Source organism: Salmo trutta, chromosome 24, assembly GCF_901001165.1.
Source record: "Salmo trutta chromosome 24, fSalTru1.1, whole genome shotgun sequence".
Taxonomy (NCBI): domain Eukaryota; kingdom Metazoa; phylum Chordata; class Actinopteri; order Salmoniformes; family Salmonidae; genus Salmo; species Salmo trutta.
Window position 1 is genome coordinate 28,399,579 of NC_042980.1, and position 22,161 is coordinate 28,421,739.

Consider the following 22,161-nt stretch of genomic DNA (forward strand, 5'->3'; position numbering starts at 1 on the left):
GATCATGGCTCATGTTATCCACCCTTTGACCAATGACGAGGTTTATTACCTCCATTAGTTTAGCTCATGACTCAGAGAGAATCCACATTGATTTAAGGGAAATCATTTAACAGGGCTGTGCTTCTGACCATGCCCAATATTACACTCTACTCTGCTTCTGACCAGCCCCAAGGCTATATTACAACATTATATAGACCTACCCTAAAACCTACGGCTTCTGACCATGCCCAATATGAGCTATCACAAATGACTGCTTCAGACAATGTCCAGAAACCCCTCAGAGGGAAACGAGAATATACTTTCTGCTTTCTGTGCCACTGCGGTGCTCTGTTCTGTCGCCATCATGCCATTACAGCATGCAGGCCAGACAGTCAGACACTATGAATTCCAGCTGCATTATGATGGCAACCTCATATTATAATGGGGACTGTGTTGGACTGAATGGGACTGGGTCACTGCTTTGCTGTTATGTAACTGTGTGGGACTGAGGGACTGCCTAAATGGGTTTGGGCCTAATGCTTTCTACAGCCTGGCTGGATGGGTTTCACTAGAACAGGAGAGCAGCTACAGAACTACTGATACCTATAACAGAGATATCTCAGACAGAGAGAAAGAGGAAGAAAAAGAGAGAGAGATTTAGAGATGGGACAGAGAAATAAAGGACACACACCCACGTGGCCAAGGCCCTGAGAACAACAGCTGAGGAGCCCTTGGATATTTCCACACCTCCAGGTTTCCCCCTTTAGCTCTGGAGGTGTGAGGGCGTGGGACCCCCCCTGCCACAACACACACCTGTCTGAACTCTCCCAGCATCATCAGACCCCCCAGTTGTATCACAACATAACACAGGCACAGTCTCCGACTTGCCACAGCACATGCTCCACAGCTCTAGTCAGGGTAGGCAAAAGGTTAAATATAGACTAATGGGCAAACTTATCAGGTTGTCTCACTTTTCATTACAGATACAATTCTCTGAAAGAGGAAGTCACCCACTCAGACCCCCTCCTCAGCAACCTGGTCTCAGAGCATTTCATATTATTCTGTCTGTAAATCCAAGACACTCCATTTAGTATGATATATTACAGTTTGTATAGTATGTATTAATTTGTGGATGTCCATCATCCATTTCTTATAATGTGTTATGAATTACAACTCGTATGATACGTAACGAATTTGCAAAACATACAATATGTTATGAATTTGCAAAATGCATGATATGTTATGAATTTCAATTTGTTGTGGCTAACTTTAGTTAGGTTGCTTAAAAGTAGTAAGTAGGTGAAAAGTTGCTAATTAGCTAAAGTTGTCCATGATGAGATTTGAACAATCAACCTTTGGGTTGCTAGACATTCGTGTTGTACACCCAACCAACCACCCTCATTTTGTCTTTGGCTTAAATAACCTTTTGTGTTACGTAACCATTCTAAACATAACATATCATACTAATTTGCATGCCCCTGATTTAAATGTACTATGTTACGTGTAGTTTATGAGACCAGGCTATCCGGAGAGAAGTTACCTCGTCCCTTGACTATTGCGCACAGCGCGTGGGATCGAGATTCTTTTTTACAATCCTTTCTTTCTTATCCCTTCCCTTCCTTTCAACTGCACAAGACGTGCTGTGTGGGAATACCAAAGATATATTCGTTTTTTCTTGGATTGTATAGGCTACTGGTTTTCAACTCTGTTATTTTCAATGGATAAAGTTGTAGTCTATTGAAACGTCAGTAACATTTTGAATGCCAATATTATACTACATAAATGATAAGGCTTTCTATAATTTCTACCGTTGCCAAATCGTCATTTGGATAAAAATGAGCACTTGATGGGAATTGGACTATAAAGAAATGAAGAATATTGATATCTTCGATTTGAAGGATTGCCAGGTAAATTGAAAGTTATAGCTCCCAAATGAAATGCTCATCCTACTATTCATATTATGACCGGGGAAACTTCTGTCAAATTCCCGCTAGATGCTAAAATGTATTTAAAATGTATTTAAAATGTACGTCAATGCAATGTAAAGTTGTAAAGTTGTATCATATTTATGCGTTTACGCACCGAGGAAAATGTATGCTTTTCTTCAATTTCATCACTCTCTGTGGCAGCTGGTTTTGCAGTCAGTCACAGAATAGTCAGTATCAGAATCGGGTCAAGAGTGTTAATAGTCAGATGATGATGGTTAAGGGCTTGGTTGTGGATTATTAGAGGAAAGCCACTCGCGCATAAAACAATAGGAAACAAACAATTGGAAACAGTTGGCGCTTCTGCTCGCAGATGGTGTAAATTATTAGTTGTTGAATTTAGATAGCTCGTTCTTCTCCTTTGTGAACGTTACTGTTTACATTTATTCACATATATTTAAATGTCAGAGCAATGTCAAAGATAGCTGGTCAAGACGTTAGAATAACCAGACTCAGACTGTAATTTGCACGGGAACGTCAGCACATGCCTTTAGAGTGTTTGTCAGTGCCGTGTGTCAGTGCCATCATCTCTCAGTAGAACACTGGCCAACTGAACACAGTTATTGACCCAGAGTGTTTAGGAATGCAGAAACTGTAGCTGCATTAGGACACACTTAATTAGGATTGTCCGGATTTAGATACTCTACAGATGGTCATACTATCACTGCATTACCAAAGAAAATCATGTATTTTTTACTCCATACAATTTCCCTGACACCCTAAAATACTCGTTACATTTTGACACAACAATGGTCCTATTCACACACTTATCAAGGGAACGTCCCTGGCCATCCCTACTGCTTCTGATCTGGCAGACTCACTAAACAAAAATGCTTCGTTTGTAAATAATGTCTGAGTGTTGGAGTGTGACCCTGGCTATCCGTCAATAAAAAAACAAGAAAATGATGAGGGCTAGTTTTCTTAATATAAGGAATTTGAAATGGTTTATTATTTTACTTTTGATACTTACATACATTTTAGCTATTCCATTTACTTTTGATACTTAAGTATATTTAAAACCAAATACTTTTAGACTTACTCAAGTTTACTGGGTGGCATTCACACTTTACTTGAGTCATTTTCTATTAAGATCTCTTTACTTTTACTCAAGTAGGACAATTGAGCACTTTCCCCACCACTGCTATTAACAAACTGTTGATAAGTAAATGCTTGCTAAGGTTAGGTTTAAAATAAGCTTTAGGGTAAGGGTTAAGTTTAGGGTTAGGATAAGAGTTAGGGTTAGTAGATAGTTAGTTGAAATGCTACTGATAGTCTGTAGAGCATCTACAGATGGACTATCCAAATAAAGTGTTACCCTGCATTATAGTTGTTACTGCAGAGACTGTGTGTGTGTGACACATTGACATATATATTTCTATATTGTTAGTGAGCGGCCCTCCTATATAAGATGGTTCCCAGTGTGTGTGGTGTGTCCCTGGCTGTGGCGTTGCTGACCCTGGTGTCCCCTGGTTGTGCCTGCCCTCTGCCCTGCTCTTGCTACCAGCCCACTGAACTACACTGCACCTTCAGATCTCTGGTCAACATACCACAGCCCCTACCGCAGCACACACTACACATCAACCTGGGGTAAGGACTGTGTACAAATACATACACACTCTCTCTCACTCTACACACACTACACATCAACCTGGGGTAAGGACTGTGTACAAGTACATACACACTCTCTCTCTCTCTACACACACTACACATCGACCTGGGGTAAGGACTGTGTACAAATACCTACACACTCTCTCTCTCTCTACACACACTACACATCAACCTGGGGTAAGGACTGTGTACAAGTACATACACACTCTCTCTCTCTCTACACACACTACACATCGACCTGGGGTAAGGACTGTGTACAAATACCTACACACTCTCTCTCTCTCTACACACACTACACATCAACCTGGGGTAAGGACTGTGTACAAATACATACACACACACTCTCTCTCTCTACACACACTACACATCAACCTGGGGTAAGGACTGTGTACAAATACACACACACACTCTCTCTCACTCTACACACACTACATATCAACCTGGGGTAAGGACTGTGTACAAGTACATACACACTCTCTCTCTCTCTACACACACTACACATCGACCTGGGGTAAGGACTGTGTACAAATACATACACACACTCTCTCTCTCTCTACACACACTACACATCAACCTGGGTTAAGGACTGTGTACAAATACATACACACACACTCTCTCTCTCTCTACACACACTACACATCAACCTGGGGTAAGGACTGTGTACAAATACACACACACTCTCTCTCTACACACACTACACATCAACCTGGGGTAAGGACTGTGTACAAATACATACACACACACACTCTCTCTCTCTACACACACTACACATCAACCTGGGGTAAGGACTGTGTACAAATACACACACACACACTCTCTCTCTCTCTCTACACACACTACACATCAACCTGGGGTAAGGACTGTGTACAAATACATACACACACACTCTCTCTCTCTCCCTCTACACACACTACACATCAACCTGGGGTAAGGACTGTGTACAAATACACACACACTCTCTCTCTCTACACACACTACACATCAACCTGGGGTAAGGACTGTGTACAAATACATACACACACACACTCTCTCTCTACACACACTACACATCAACCTGGGGTAAGGACTGTGTACAAATACATACACTCACTCTCTCTCTCTCTACACACACTACACATCAACCTGGGGTAAGGACTGTGTACAAATACACACACACTCTCTCTCTACACACACTACACATCAACCTGGGGTAAGGACTGTGTACAAATACACACACACTCTCTCTCTACACACACTACACATCAACCTGGGGTAAGGACTGTGTACAAATACATACACACACACACTCTCTCTCTCTACACACACTACACATCAACCTGGGGTAAGGACTGTGTACAAATACATACACACACACTCTCTCTCTCTACACACACTACACATCAACCTGGGGTAAGGACTGTGTACAAATACACACACACACACACACACTCTCTCTCTCTCTCTCTACACACACTACACATCAACCTGGGGTAAGGACTGTGTACAAATACACACACACTCTCTCTCTACACACACTACACATCAACCTGGGGTAAGGACTGTGTACAAATACATACACACACACTCTCTCTCTCTACACACACTACACATCAACCTGGGGTAAGGACTGTGTACAAATACATACACACACACACTCTCTCTCTCTCTCTCTACACACACTACACATCGACCTGGGGTAAGGACTGTGTACAAATACATACACACACACACTCTCTCTCTACACACACTACACATCAACCTGGGGTAAGGACTGTGTACAAATACATACACACTCTCTCTCTCTCTACACACACTACACATCAACCTGGGGTAAGGACTGTGTACAAATAGATACACACACACACTCTCTCTCTACACACACTACACATCAACCTGGGGTAAGGCCTGTGTACAAATACATACACACACACTCTCTCTCTACACACACTACACATCAACCTGGGGTAAGGACTGTGTACAAATACATACACACACACTCTCTCTCTACACACACTACACATCAACCTGGGGTAAGGACTGGGTACAAATACATACATACATACACACACACACACACACACACACACACACACACACACACTCTCTACACACACTACACATCAACCTGGGGTAAGGACTGTGTACAAACAGACACACACACACACACACACACACACACACACACACACACACACACACACACACACACACACACACACACACACACACACTCTCCCTCTCTCTCTCTCCCTCTCTCTGCACACACACAATCTCTCTCTTTCTCTCTCTTTCTCTCTCTCTCTCTACACACACTCTTTCTCTCTCTCTCTCTGTCAAATGTACATATTATGTCTATATACAGTGTTGTAACGATGTGCAAATAGTTAAGATACAAAAGGGAAAATAAATAAACATAAATATGGGTTGTATTTACAATGGTGTTTGTTCTTCACTGGTTGCCCCTTTCTTGTGGAAACAGGTCACAAATCTTGCTTCTGTAATTGGCACACTGTGGTATTTCACCCAGTAGATATGGGAGTTGATCAAAATTGGGCTTGTTTTCAAATTCTTTGTGGATCTGTGTAATCTGAGGGAAATATGTGTCTCTAATGTGGTCATGCATTTGGCAGGAGGTTAGGAAGTGCAGCTCAGTTTCCACCTCATTTTCTGGGCAGTGTGCACATAGCCTGTCTTCTCTTGAGAGCCAGGTCTGCCTATGGCTCGCTCCACTCGGGAGCCCCGAGCAAGGCTATGCTCACTGAGTCGGGTACATAGTCAAACATTTTCCTTAAGTTTGGGTCAGTCACAGTGGTCAGGTATTCTGCCACTGTGTACTCTCTGTTTAGGGACAAATATCATTCTAGTTCAGCTCAGTTTTTTGTAAATTCTTTCCAATGTGTCAAGTAATTATCTTTTTGTTTTCTCATGATTTGGTTGGGTCTAATTGTGTTGCTGTCCTGGGGCTCTGTGGGCTCTGTTCGTGTTTGTGAAGAGAGCCCCAGGACCAGCTTGCTTAGGGGACTCTTCTCCAGGTTAATCTCTCTGTAGGTGATGGCTTTGTTAGGGAAGGTTTGGGAATCGCTTCCTTTTAGGTGGTTGTAGAATTTAAGGTCTCTTTTCTGGATTTTGATACTTAGCGGGTATCGGCCTAATTCTGCTCTGCATGCATTATTTAGTGTTTTACGTTGTACACAGAGGATATTTTTGCAGAATTCTGCTTGCAGAGTCTCAATTTGGTGTTTGTCCCATTTTGTGAATTCTTGGTTGGTGAGCGGACCCCAGACCTCACAACCATAAAGGGCAATGGGTTCTATAACTGATTCAAGTATTTTTATCCAGATCCTAATTGGTATGTCAAATTTTATGTTCCTTTTGATGGCATAAAAGGCCCTTCTTGCCTTGTCTCTCAGCTTGTTCACAGCTTTGTGGAAGTTACCTGTGGCGCTGATGTTTAGGCCGAGGTATGTATAGTTTTTTTGTGTGCTCTAGGGCAATGTGTCTAGATGGAATTTCTATTTGTGGTCCTGGCAACTGGACCTTTTTTGGAACACCATTATTTTTGTCTTACTGAGATTTACTGTCAGGGCCCAGGTCTGACAGAATCTGTGCAGAAGATCTAGGTGCTGCTGTAGGCTGTCCTTGGTTAGTGACAGAAGCACCAGATCATCAGCAAACAGTAGACATTTGACTTCAGATTCTAGTAGGGTGAGGCCGGGTGCTGCAGACTGTTCTAGTGCCCTTGCCAATTTGTTGATATACAGCTCTGGAAAAAATTAAGAGACCACTGCAAAATAATCAGTTTCTCTGGTTTTACTATTTATAGGTTTGTGTTTGGGTAAAATAAATTGTTTTGTTTTATTCTATAAACTCCTGACAACATTTCTCCCAAATTCCAATTAAAAATATTGTCATTTAGAACATTTATTTGCAGAAAATGACAACTGGTTAAAATAACAAAAAAGATGCAGTGTTGTTAGACCTCGAATAATGCAAAGAAAATACGTTTATACTCATTTTTAAACATCACAATACTAATGTTTTAACTTAGGAAGAATTCAGAAATCAATATTTGGTGGAATAACCCTGATTTTCAATCACAGCTTTCAGTTTATAGAATATAGAATAAAGCAAAAATGTTCATTTTACCCAAACACATACCTATAAATAGTAAAACCAGAGAAACTGATTATTTTGCAGTGGTCTCTTAATTTTTTCCAGAGCTGTATATGTTAAAGAGGGTTGGCCTTAAGCTGCATCCCTGTCTCGCCCCACGGCCCTGTGGAAAGAAATGTGTGTTTTTTGCCAATTTTAACCGCACACTTGTTGTTTGTGTACATGGATTTTATGTTTTTCCCCCAACACCACTTTCCATCAATTTGTATAGCAGACCCTCATGCTAAAAGGTCAAAGGCATTTTTTAAATCAACAAAGCATGTGAAGACTTTGGCTTTGTTTTGGTTTGTTTCTTTGTCAATTAGGGTGTGCAGGGTGAACACGTGGTCTGTCGTACGGTAATTTGGTAAAAAGCAAATTTGACATTTGCTCAGTACATTGGAAATGTACGAGTCTGCTGTTAATGATAATGCAGAGGATTTTCCCAAGGTTGCTGTTGACGCATATCCCACGGTAATTATTGGGGTCAAATTTGTCTCCACTTTTGTGGATTGGGGTGATCAGCACTTGGTTCCAAATATTGGGGAGGATGCCAGAGCTAAGGATGATGTTCAAGAGTTTAAGTATAGCCAATTGGAATTTGTTGTCTGTATATTTTATCATTTTATTGAGGATACCATCAACACCACAGGCCTTTTTGGGTTGGAGGGTTTGTACTTCTCTCTCTCTCTCTAGCTCTTTCTCTCTCGCTCTCACTTTCACTTTCACTCTCACTCTCACACACACATTTTAAAGGCATTCCATTGGTTGATGCTGTTTCTCTCTGGTCTCTAAAAGGTTCAACAGTATCAGCAGGATCCCAGACAGCTCATTGGCTGGTCTGAGGAGGCTGGCACTGCTGATGCTTCATGGGAATGACATCCATGAGATTCCTGACGGAGCTTTCCAAGATCTGTCCTCCCTTCAGGTACTGAGAGGAGAGGGGTCAAATTAGCTAATAATTGGAAGCAAATGTCAATTGTTCTATTGCACTTAGACACTGTTATTATATTGTGTATTTGTGTTCATTTGACTCACATTGATGTGTATGTATTGTTGTTTATAGCTGGAGGAGTTTATACCATGTATTTTCAATGATCCTTCATTCAATGATCCATCCATCCATCCCTCTCCCCCCCAGGTCCTGAAGCTGAGCTATAACAAGCTGAGGGAGATCTCAGCAGAGAGCTTCTCAGGCCTGTCCTCTCTACAGCGCCTCCACCTGGATCACAACTGGCTGCAGTCCCTCCACCCCCAGGCCCTGCTCCGCCTCCCCAACCTCAGACTGATCCGGCTGCAGGGGAACCGGCTCCACCAGCTGCATCCCCAGGCCTTCTGCACTCTGTCCCTACTGCAGACATTCTGCTACTCCACCCTCAGGTGGGTTTTCTACAGTCTTCATTTATTCATTTATTCACTCTTAGTCATAGGTCACACCTAAAAGGTAGTGCACTACTTAGGGAATAGGGTGTCATTTGTGATTGGACTATCCCCCTCCTCTCCCCAGGCATCTGGACGTGTCCAACAACAGTCTGACTAACCTGCCCAGAGACATACTGAGGACCGCCCCTCTTCTGGAGTCCCTTGCTCTGCAGGCCAACCCCTGGACCTGCGACTGCAGCATGGCTTGGCTGCAGGCCTGGAGCATCTCTCACCTAGGTGACAATCACACTACACTAACCCCTAGTCCTTACACTAGTCTCAAAATCACTGGAACTGGGATGCTTATTTGGGTGAGGAAATACTGATTCTTCTCTTCTCTCTCAGGGTTGTTGAAATGTCCGGGGCCACAGTGCCTGGTCTGTGCCTCACCCAATCACCTGAAGGGACGTGGTCTTTTGCAGCAGAAAGACTTATCCTGCACCTCGCCTGTAATTGCCACCAATTCCAGAGCCTCATCTCAGGAGGATGGCGAAATTCAGTCAATAGAAACTTTTAGAGAGGCTTTAGGTCACGCCTTCTTGGGGATGTCCGACCAACAGGGGAATGCCGTTGATCTGAAGTGTAACATCACACACTCCTCACAGACTCCTGACATTACCCCACCACAACTTTCCTCCTCCTTCACCCCCCTCTCCCTCTCTCTTTCCCTTTCCCTGGTCTGTGGGGTGGATGGGCACAGCTATGAGAGGCTGTGGAGGCTGATGGCCTACTACAGTGAGACACCTGCCAGGCTTCAGAGAGAAATCATGTTGAGTAAAGCCCCAACACTTGCCTACAGGTATGAAATTACAGAAACACACACATTCCTCTGTTATTATCCTACAATTTTGTTTTAACCACAACACATTAATTTCATGTCCTTCAGGTACAGACAGAGAGCAGAGAGAGAGGGCTACTACCATACAGGGGTCAGGGCCAGTGTCCAAGCCCAGCCTGCCTGGTTACTGCAGCCCCATGTCAGTCTCCAGTTCAACAGAGCTCAGTCCAGCACCCACAGGGTTAAACTGACCCTGTCCACCCTGGTGTCTGCCCCCCCAGACCCCCCATCCCCACACCCCTGGGTCCTCATCCAGACCAACCACACCCACACAGCTTTTACAGCAGCCACAGACAGCCAGGTCCACCTGCCCTGTCCTGTCCTTAGCTCTACTGCAGACCTAAGCTCTGGAGACCCCAGGCTCCAATGGGTGTTTCCAGATGGTTCAACAGTCTCCTTCCCCTACCACAGCTCAGATGGTAGGGTCCGGGTGTCTGGCCAAGGGCTGATCCTGCAGAGAGTGGATCACTCTGATGCTGGACTGTACTACTGCGTGGCGCGGGCGGGGGGAAATGTTGATGTTCTCCCCCTCCGTCTGGTGGTAGTAGAATCATCCAACCCTCCCCCAGGGGAGGAGCTAGGCCCTGCTGTGACTGGATTGGTTGGAGACCCTGTCAGTCTACCGTGTGAGGCCTCTGGTTCACCGAGGGTTGAGGTGAACTGGGTTCTTCCTGACGGGGGAGTGGTAGGGAGTAGGAACAAGGGGAGAAGAACGGGGGAGGCAGGGGTGACTGTTTTAGCCAATGGTACCCTGTCTCTCCCCTTCCCTAGGCAGAGAGACGCAGGACTATACCGTTGTGTAGCGGTGAACCAGCACGGTGCTGACTCCCACTCCACCAGACTGATTCTAACCCCACGTCCTTCTGACACCTCATCACGCATGAGATATCCCATGAGGCCACAGTCTTTGGTGGGGTTGTCCAACAGGGTACCAGCCCCTCTAGGGGTCAAGGAGGTTGAAGAGGGGGTGTCAGGAAATGACAAGGGGGGGGAGGAGAACATACTGTCCACCAGGGCAGGTAACACCAGGAGGAGAGGTCTTAGACCTAAACCTCCCCTGACACGGCGCCCCCCCATCAGATCCCACATGGTGAGGGTGGAGGGAGGCGGACCCCCTCAGAGGGGCAGGAGGCCCCTGAGGAGAGGCTTCCCTGTGGAGCAGAAGAGGAACAGGCTGGAGGGCCGCCGGAGGTTTAACCTGGCCAAACACAAGATTGACCCTCAGAAATGGGCCGAGCTGCTGGCTAAGATACGTGAAAGGACTGCCCCTAAAATCACAGACTCCCTATATATATCAACCCCAACTAGAACACGTACTACCACCTCAGCCCCCCCAACTAGAGCAAAGATAACCACCTCAACCCCAACTGAAGCAAAGGAAACCACCTCAACCCCAACTGAATCAAAGACAACCACCTCAACCCCAACTGAAGCAAAAACAACCACCTCAACCCCAACTGAAGCAAAGACAACCACCTCAACCCCAACTGAAGCAAAGACAACCACCTCAACCCCAACTGAAGCAAAAACAACCACCTCAACCCCAACTGAAGCAAAGACAACCACCTCAACCCCAACTGAAGCAAAGACAACCACCTCAACCCCAACTGAAGCAAAGACAACCACCTCAACCCCAACTGAAGCAAAAACAACCACCTCAACCCCAACTGAAGCAAAGACAACCACCTCAACCCCAACTGAAGCAAAGACAACCACCTCAACCCCAACTGAAGCAAAGACAACCACCTCAACCCCAACTGAAGCAAAGACAACCACCTCAACCCCAACTGAAGCAAAGACAACCAGAATGCAGACAACCAGAATAAAGCCAGGCAGCACACAACCAAAGACCACACAACCAAACATCACACTACCAAACACCACACTACCAAAGAGCACACCAGAGGTTACAGTGGGAAGAAAATCCCCTCAACGTACTGTATTGGAGTCAGAGGCTGATACCACAGAGGGTTTTTCCATAGATGTCCCCAGTCTACAGGAAGAGGGGTTGAACACTGTCCACACATCACTGATCCCAGACTTGCTAACAAAGGATAGAGTGGCCCCAGAGACAACAAACACTGCAGATCAGACCAATAACTTCCCCCTGACCCCTCAGTCAAACACAGACACAGATACAGGGACAGGAACAGAGACAGAGAGTTCTCCTAAAAGCACAAAGCCAACCTCCAGCATCAATGCCATTAGCAAAGAGGTGGTCCTTAATCCTGTAAGGACCACAGGTGAGAGGGGAAGGTATGGAACAACAAACTCTGGACAGGTAACATTCTCCAACTCTGTCCCGTCACAATCCAGAATCCCCTGGAATTCCAGGAGAAGGCCCGGCCAGAGGAGACGCATCAACAGACCCAGAGGACGACCCATCGCCCCACAGAATGCCCCAGGTCCAACCTCCCCTCGCCAGAATACCCCAGGTCTAACCTCCCCTCGCCAGAATACCCCAGGTCCAACCTCCCCTCGCCAGAATACCCCAGGTCCAACCTCCTCTCGCCAGAATACCCCAGGTCCAACCTCCCCTCACCAGAATACCCCCAGAGCAGCACTTGCAGACCCCAGGGAACTGCCAGCAGCTGCTACAACCACTACTATAACTACTGCTCCATCCTCTACTAGGATCACTGCTCCATCAAGCACATCCGTCTCCCCCCCTGCCTTCTTTCCTGCCTCTCCCCCCCAGACACACACAGACAGGGTGACTCACTCAGCAAACACTGCTTCTTGGCTCCCTGACAGGTCCCAAACGACTAGCACACACACACAGATTTGCACACACACTCACACACACACTGGCAAACATACACCCACAGTCACAACAACTAGTACACACACAGACCAACATACACCCACAGTTACACACAGTGATACAGACAAACAGAGTTATGCTGAAACAGAGGTTCAGGTCTGGGCCACTCCAAAAGAGCAGGTTCCATCTGTCTTCAACCAACACAACCCAGAGGATATCAAAACAACTCCCCCTCAGTCTGGAACCACACCAGGCAGAACAACACCTACTGGCACTGAGAAAGAACCCAGTGAGATAGAACCCCTCTACCCAGCTGCTGATGAAGATCCCAATGAGGAAGAACCACCAGCCACTGATGAAGAACCCAGTGAAATAGAACCACCAGCAACTGATGAGGAACACAGTGAGGTAGAACCACCAGCCACTGATGAAGAACACAGAGAGGTAGAACCACCAGCCACTGTTGAAGAACACAGAGAGAGAGAACCACCAGCCACTGATGAAGAACACAGAGAGAGAGAACCACCAGCCACTGATGAAGAACATAGAGAGAGAGAACCACCAGCCACTGATGAAGAACACAGAGAAGTGGAACCACCAGCCACTGATGAAGAACACAGAGAGGTAGAACCACCAGCCACTGATGAAGAACACAGAGAGATGGAACCACCAGCCACTGATGAAGAACACAGAGAGAGAGAACCACCAGCCACTGATGAAGAACACAGAGAGATGGAACCACCAGCCACTGATGAAGAACACAGAGAGATGGAACCGCCAGCCACTGATGAAGAACACAGAGAGAGAGAACCACCAGCCACTGATGAAGAACACAGAGAGAGAGAACCACCAGCCACTGATGAAGAACACAGAGAGATGGAACCACCAGCCACTGATGAAGAACACAGAGAAAGAGAACCACCAGCCACTGATGAAGAACACAGAGAGACGGAACCACCAGCCACTGATGAATTACACAGAGAGACGGAACCACCAGCCACTGATGAAGAACACAGAGAGGTAGAACCACCAGCCACTGATGAAGAACACAGAGAGGTAGAACCACCAGCCACTGATGAAGAACACAGAGAGGTAGAACCACCAGCCACTGATGAAGAACACAGAGAGGTAGAACCACCAGCCACTGATGAAGAACACAGAGAGAGAGAACCACCAGCCACTGATGAAGAACACAGAGAGAGAGAACCACCAGCCACTGATGAAGAACACAGAGAGAGAGAACCACCAGCCACTGATGAAAAACACAGAGAGATGGAACCACCAGCCACTGATGAAGAACACAGAGAGATGGAACGACCAGCCACTGATGAAGAACACAGAGAGATGGAACCACCAGCCACTGATGAAGAACACAGAGAGATGGAACGACCAGCCACTGATGAAGAACACAGAGAGATAGAACCACCAGCCACTGATGAAGAACACAGAGAGATGGAACCAGTCTATCTAGCACCTGATAAACCAGAGGAGAGACAGCCAGAGTCAGAAATAAACAGCTCTCTTTCATCTACAACACAACTACTGTCCCCAAACACAACTGATACAGCAGCTGCCACTGTTTCAGCCATCACCTCCTCTACAGTCATCACCTCCATTAGAATAACTAACACTATAACTATTCCCACAACTACTACCACTATTCCCACAACTACTACCACTATTCCCACAACTACTACCACTATTCCCACAACTACTACCACTATTCCTACAACTACTACCACTATTCCCACAACTACTACCACTATTCCCACAACTACTACCACTATTCCTACAACTACTACCACTATTCCTACAACTACTACCACTATTCCTACAACTACTACCACTATTCCTACAACTACTACTACCACTCCTACTACTACAACAGTCTGGAGGAATCCTGGGCTAAACTCCATCCCAGACTCACATGGCAGTCGCTACCACCCCCCACCTTACCCCAACTACCCACAACACCTTATCACTAGGCCTGACCCAGTCAGAACTCCACCCCCAATAAAACACGCACCCTCTCTCCCACACCGTGTCAACCCCAAACTTCTTCTCCAAGACATTTTAGAGACCCCTTCCTCTGCAGTCCCCACCACGAGAGCTCCGTCCAGCCCCCCCAACACCTCCCCACCCACCACAGACCCTCAGGCCGAGGTCAACACTTGCTCTACTCCTCGTTCCCATCCCCTCTCTCCACACCGTAGTGTGACTGCCCAACGCCCCCCCCAGAGCCCTGTCCTGCGTGTCAGGCCCCTTATCACTCCCCCCCACGTGCGCCCCATGTCTGTCCCAGCTGAGAGTGACGCCCTCCTGCCATGCGAGGCCATTGGACAGCCTCCTCCGACAATCACCTGGATCAAGGTCTCCACAGGTACACCACATACTCTACTCTCAATTCTACACACAATACATGCTACTGTCACTCACATACACATAATACGTACTTTGTCATACATACACCTTACTCAATGCACTCACTACTGTCACACAATACGGCACTCAATATGTACAGTTGAAGTGGAGGTTTACATACACCTTAGCCAAATACATTTAAACTCAGTTTTTAATCATAGTAACAATTCCCTGTATTAGGTCAGTTAGGATCACCACTTAATTTTAAGAATGTGAAATGTCAGAATAATAGTACAGAGAATGATTTATTTCAGCTTTTATTTCTTTCATCACATTCCCAGTGGGTCAGAAGTTTACATACACTCAATTAGTATTTGGTAGCATTGCCTTTTAAATTATTTAAATTGGGTCAAACGTTTTGGGTAGCCTTCCACAAGCTTCCCACAATAAGTTGGGTGAATTTTGGCCCATTCCTCCTGACAGAGCTGAGTCGGGTTTGTAGGCCTCTTTGCTCGCACACGCTTTTTCAGTTCTGCCCACAAATTTCTATAGGGTTGAGGTCATGGCTTTGTGATGGCCACTCCAATACCTTGACTTTGTTGTCCTTAAGCCATTTTGCCACAACTTTGGAAGTATGCTTGGGGTCATTGTCCATTTGGAAGACCCATTTGCGACCACATCATTTTCCTCCCTCGTGATGCCATCTATTTTGTGAAGCGCACCAGTCCGTCCTGTAGCAAAGCACCCCAACAACATTATGCTGCCACACCATACTTCATGGTTGGGATGGTATTCTTCGGCTTGCAAGCCTCCCCCTTTTTCCTCCAAACATAATAATGGTCATTATGGCCAAACAGTTCTATTTTTGTTTCATCAGACCCGAGGACATTTCTCCAAAAAGTACGATCTTTGTCCCCATGTGCAGTTGCAAACCGTAGTCTGGATTTTTTATGGCGGTTTTGGAGCAGTGGCTTCTTCCTTGCTGAGTGGCCTTTCAGGTTATGTTAATATAGGACTCGTTTTACTGTGGATATAGATACTTTTGCACCTGTTACCTCCAGCATCTTCACAGGGTCCTTTGCTGTTGTTCTGGGATTGATTTGCATTTTTCGCACCAAAGTACGTTCATCTCTAGGAGACAGAACGCGTCTCCTTCCTGAGCGGTATGACGGCTGCGTGGTCCCATGGTGTTTATACTTGCATACTATTGTTTGTACAGATGAACGTGGTACCTTCAGGTGTTTGGAAATTGCTCCCAAGGATGAACCAGACTTGTGGAGGTCTACAATTCTTTTTCTGAGGTCTTGGCTGATTTCTTTAGATTTTCCCATGATATCAAGCAAAGAGGCACTGAGTTTGAAGGTAGGCCTTGAAATACATCCACAGGTACACCTCCAATTGACTCAAATGATGTCAATTCGCCTATCAGAAGCTTCTAAAGCCATGAAATCATTTTCTGGAATTTTCCAAGCTGTTTAAATGCACAGTCAACTTAGTGTATGTAAACTTCTGACCCACTGGAATTGTGATAGTGAATTCTAAGTGACATAATCTGTCTGTAAACAATTGTTGGAAAAATTACTTGTGTCATGCACAAAGTAGATGTCCTAACCGACTTGCCAAAACTATAGTTTGTTAACAAGAAATTTGTGAAGTGGTTGAAAAACGAGTTTTAATGACTCCAACCTAAGTGTATGTAAACTTCCAACTTCAACTGTATTTCTGTCTGGCCCAGGAGCTGTGATATCACTGGACACCAAGGCAGAGCGTTTCCAGGTCCTACCCAATGGAACCTTTCTCATCCGGAGCGTGCAGGTCCAGGACCGGGGGACATATATCTGCAGCGCACAGAACTCTGTGGGTCTTGACCGCGCGATGGTGAATCTGGAGGTCTGGTCCCGCCCACCACGCATTCAGCTACCCACTCACAGAGAGGCCACGGTGCACCAGGGGGGCGAGGTGAGGTGGGAGTGTCAGGCTCAGGGGGTGCCTGCCCCTCTGCTGTCCTGGGTGCTACCTGACCGCTCCATCCTAACCCCCGACCTTAACTCCAACCCTGCCCAAGGCCCTCACCCCCGGGTGTCTATATTCCCTAATGGTACTCTGCGTATTGTGGCTGTCGGCCCAGCAGACAGAGGTCTGTATCGCTGTGTAGCCTCCAACCCAGCAGGGGCAAGCAGTCTGTCAGTCCGACTCCATGTCTCCTTCCTGCCTCCAGCCATCCAGCAGCTGAGAGAGGAGAGGGTAACCCAGCCCGCTGGCATGCCTGTCTACGCCCACTGCTCTGCCCGGGGGGCCCCCGCTCCCTCCATCCGCTGGAGGACCCCAGATGGTACGCTGCTGCTCCCCTCTCAATTCCTCAACGGGAACCTGTTTGTCCTCCCCAACGCCACCTTGCTGATACGCAAGCTTTCCACTAAGGACTCTGGGAGCTACGAGTGTCTGGCGACTAATGCAGTGGGCGGGGATAAGAGGACAGTGAGGGTTTTGGTGACTGGAGATGAAGGAGGAGGTGTTGTCTCCAGAGATAAAACTACATCCTCCTCTTCCATTAACAGTAACTCTGACCTGAACCCCTCTTCAGCCGTCCTTAACCCTCCTCTCCGGCCCTCCTCGCCCCTCAGTAAGGCTAAGATCCTCTCCACCTCTCCATCCAATTCTATAGTTGTATATGGTGAAACTCTGCTCCTTCAATGTTCAGCAACCGGCAACCCAGAGCCTAGAGTGGTCTGGAGGGTACCTGGCAAGAAACTAGTGGATGCCCACTACAGGTGTGTACTTGTCCATATTGATTACTGATCTGTTTAATCTAGTCTGTCTCTGTTGTGTTGATTGATTGTCTGTGTCTTGTGCTGATGTATCAAACCTTATCCTCTCTGTGTTGTATTTCCAGTTTTGACAAGAGGATGAAGGTACACTGTAATGGAACGCTGTATATCCAGTCTGTGACGGAGAAAGACGGGGGGGACTATTTATGTGTCGCACGAAATAAGATGGCTGATGACTACCGCCTCCTCCATGTCACCGTGGTCACAAAGCCCGCTAAACCCGCTAAGATTGAGCCAAAGCAGCCGTCCAATCAGAAGGTGGTATCGTATGGAGCAGCTTTACAGGTAGACTGTCTGGCGACCGGGCAGCCCGACCCCGCAGTGAGATGGAGCCTACCGGACGGAACCTCAGTGAACAGCGTAATGTTGCAAGGGGAGGAGAAAGGGGGACGGAGGAGGCGGCTGGTGGTGTTTGACAACGGGACTCTGTTCCTCCCCTCAGTGAGGATGGGGGAGGAGGGGGAGTACGTCTGCCACGCTGAGAACCAGATGGGGAGAGACTCCATGAGGGTGATGATCAAAGTCCTTACCTCACCCCCTTCCTTCCCCAGAACGAGATATCAGGTCATCAAGGTGCAACAAGGGGGCGTGGTGGCTCTGAACTGTGGGGCCAAAGGAGAGCCCATCCCTACAATCACATGGTTCTCTCCAATCAATCGTGTCATCCCTGTGGGGGGGTCCGGTCCAGTTGTAATGCGTCCAGATGGCTCCTTGGTGATCCAGGGGGCTAGAGGGGCTGACGGAGGAAACTACACCTGCCGAGCCAGCAACGTGGCTGGGGAGAGGAGCAAGGTGATGGGGGTGGAGGTGAGCATGACCCCACCCAGCTTCACTCTCAATGGGGCTAGGGGTGGACTCGATGGGACAGACAGACATACAGCTGTTGGTAGCGGTAGTGGACTCAGTGCTGTGATCACCATCAGTCAGTCTGCAGGGAGGGTTCAGTCGGGCAGTACTGGTAATGGTGTCAGTAGTGGTAATGGTGTCATTAATAATGAAGTTAGTCATAATGGGGTCAGTAATGTAGGGGACCAGAAGGTCTCAGCACTAAGAGGCCAGACAGTTCTTTTGCCCTGTCCATCCCAGGGCTTCCCTCCACCCCGCTTGGCCTGGTTCCTGCCTGGTAACGCGGTTCTCCCTGCGCCTTACTACGGCAGCAGACTCACTGTACACCGCAACGGAACCCTGGAGCTGAGGGCGGTGAGGGCAAGCGATGCTGGCCTGCTGGTGTGTGTTGCTCGCAGTGAGAGGGGCGAGGCTCAGATAATGGTACATCTGGAGGTTTTAGACACACAGGACCCACCTCGCTCCAGAGGCCCAGTGACCACAGGGAAACCTCGCCCAGTAGGCCCAGTCAGCACAGAGACATCTCGTCCAGTAGGCCTAGTCAGCACAGAGAAACATCATCCAGTAGGCCCAGTCAGCATAGAGAAACCTCGCCCAGTAGGCCCAGTCAGCACAGAGAAACCTCACCCAGTAGGCCCAGTCAGCACAGAGAAACCTTACCCAATTGGCCCAGTCAGCACAGAGAAACCTCACCCAGTGGGCCCAGTTAGCACAGAGAAACCTCGCTCAGGATTCACAGTTACAGAGGAGACACCTCACCCCAGAGGCCCAGTCACTACTGAGAAACCTCACTTAGGAGGCCAAGTCAGCACAGAGACACCTCACCCAGTAGGCGGGGATAAGAGGACAGTACCAGGAGTCCCATTCAGAGAAGACACACCTCGCCCAAGAGGCCCAGTGGCAGAGGCAGCGAGGAGTGTCATCCTGGAGAGGAAGCCTGTGGTCATCAGCAGATCAGCTTCTCTGGTCAGCATCATAAGCGGAGAGAATCTACGGCTACCCTGTCCCCAGACAGACAGCCCCAGTCAGAGTTCCAGCCAGACCCAGTCTCTGACCTGGACGTTGCCCAGCGGGGTGATCGTTTCGCGGGGCCAGACGGCAGGGACGGGTCAGTACTCAATCCTGGATGACGGGACTCTGACGGTGCAGCAGGCGTCTGTGTTCGACAGGGGGACCTACTCCTGCCGAACCACCAATCAGGACACGTTGTCTATCCTGACAGTTCCAGTGATTGTTATCGCCTACCCCCCTCGCATCACCAACGGCCCCCCTCCCCTCACCTACACCCGGCCCGGAGTTGCTGTGCAGCTCACCTGCTACGTCATAGCAACCCCCCGAGCGACCATCACCTGGGAGATGCCGGACCAATCCCAGCTAAGGGTCACAGGTCAGGCCCGTCTCTATGGCAACCGGTACCTGAGCCCCCAGGGTTCCCTAGTGATCCAGAACCCGACCAGCAGAGACACTGGGTTCTACCGCTGTACTGCACGGAACGTCATTGGAACCGACACCAAGGCCACTTATCTACATGTGATCTAACAAAACACACACACAGTGAGACCTGGTCCTCCTTATCCTCGTGTCTGGAGGAGGCACACACACACACACACACACACACACACACACACACACACACACACACACACACACACACACACACACACACAAATACACGCACACAAATACACACACACACACACACTTTTTGCCCTAAGAAACTGCAAAGTTGAGTGCAGAAAATACTGTTCAACCAAAGACTGATAAAAGATAGTAAATAGAGAGTATAAAACCAAATGCATTTTACAGCAAGTGTGTTATGCATCTTTCTTTTTTTAAATTGTACCTTTATTTAACTAGGAAAGCCAGTTAAGAACTATGGGACTCCCAATCACGTCCGGTTCTGATTCAGCCATAGTGTGTTATGCATCTTACAGACATAGTGTGTTATGCATCTTACAGACATAGTGTGTTATGCATCTTACAGCCATAGTGTGTTATGCATCTTACAGCCATAGTGTGTTATGCATCTTACAGCCATAGTGTGTTATGCATCTTACAGACATAGTGTGTTATGCATCTTACAGAAATAGTGTGTTACACTTCTTACAGCCATAGTGTGTTATGCATCTTACAGCCATAGTGTGTTATGCATCTTACAGACATAGTGTGTTATGCATCTTTCAGCCATAGTGTGTTATAGATCTCACAGCCATAGTGTGTTATGCATCTTTCAGCCATAGTGTGTTACACATCTTACAGCCATAGTGTGTTAAACATCTTACAGCCATAGTGTGTTACACATCTTACAGCCATAGTGTGTTACACATCTTACAGCCATAGTGTGTTACACATCTTAGAGCCATAGTGTGTTAAACATCTTACAGCCATAGTGTGTTACACATCTTACAGCCATAGTGTGTTACACATCTTACAGCCATAGTGTGTTACACATCTTACAGCCATAGTGTGTTACACATCTTACAGCCATAGTGTGTTACACATCTTACAGCCATAGTGTGATATAGATCTCACAGCCATAGTGTGTGAGTTATAAAAGCAATGAGCAGCTCTGAGAAGCAACTGCATTATTCAACAACAAGAAATAGTGTCAACATCACAGACTATATCAGGGAGTAAAAACATCAGCATCAGCAACATCAGCATCAGCAACATCAGCATCAGCAACATGTAACATATTCAGCTCTGTATTACAACCTTTCTGAACTTTTACCTCCATAATATCTAAAGTGGCCTTTTGAGTCCTGTGTATAGTTGTGTATTTATGAGCAGAACAAACGTTTGATAGTGGTCACAGAACTCCTCCAATGATAGTTCTGTGGAGCCACAGGAGGCTGCAGAGCTCTGTGTCTGCAGCGCTCTGTGTCTGCAGCTCTCTGTGTCTGCAGCTCTGTGTCTGCAGAGCTCTGTGTCTGCAGCGCTCTGTGTCTGCAGCGCTCTGTGTCTGCAGCTCTGTGTCTGCAGCTCTCTGTGTCTGCAGCTCTGTGTCTGCAGCGCTCTGTGTCTGCAGCGCTCTGTGTCTGCAGCGCTCTGTGTCTGCAGCTCTGTGTCTGCAGCGCTCTGTGTCTGCAAGCTCTGTGTCTGCAGCGCTCTGTGTCTGCAGCGCTCTGTGTCTGCAGCTCTGTGTCTGCAGCGCTCTGTGTCTGCAGCTCTGTGTCTGCAGCACTCTGTGTCTGCAGCTCTGTGTCTGCAGCGCTCTGTGTCTGCAGCTCTGTGTCTGCAGCACTCCAACCCTGCAGACTCGACCCCTCTTCCAGCCATTAGGCTGTAGGCTACATACATCCCAGATCTGTCAAATAAAACAACAGTTACCAAGTCTTTCAAGATGGTATTTTTGTATACAGTAGCATAGATGTGTGTGTGGCTCCAGTGTCAGATCAC

General features: G+C 47.2%; 1 protein-coding gene across 2 annotated transcripts; it reads left to right on the forward strand.

Moving 5' to 3' along the window:
• The first annotated feature begins 1,448 nt into the window (after positions 1 to 1,448).
• On the forward strand, positions 1,449 to 21,106 carry LOC115161039 (matrix-remodeling-associated protein 5). 2 transcript variants are annotated; one of them, XM_029711718.1, is made up of 10 exons: positions 1,449 to 1,886; positions 3,352 to 3,551; positions 8,502 to 8,631; positions 8,845 to 9,083; positions 9,211 to 9,362; positions 9,471 to 9,924; positions 10,012 to 11,736; positions 11,767 to 15,107; positions 16,824 to 17,859; positions 17,982 to 21,106. In XM_029711718.1, the coding sequence occupies exons 2-10, from the start codon at positions 3,373 to 3,375 to the stop codon at positions 20,299 to 20,301; spliced, it is 9,576 nt and encodes a 3,191-aa protein (XP_029567578.1). In that variant the 5' UTR covers positions 1,449 to 1,886; positions 3,352 to 3,372; the 3' UTR covers positions 20,302 to 21,106. The 2 variants fall into 2 exon arrangements, with proteins under 2 accessions (XP_029567578.1, XP_029567577.1); XM_029711717.1 differs by having other exon boundaries at positions 1,450 to 1,886; positions 10,012 to 15,107.
• Positions 21,107 to 22,161: the final 1,055 nt, after the last annotated feature.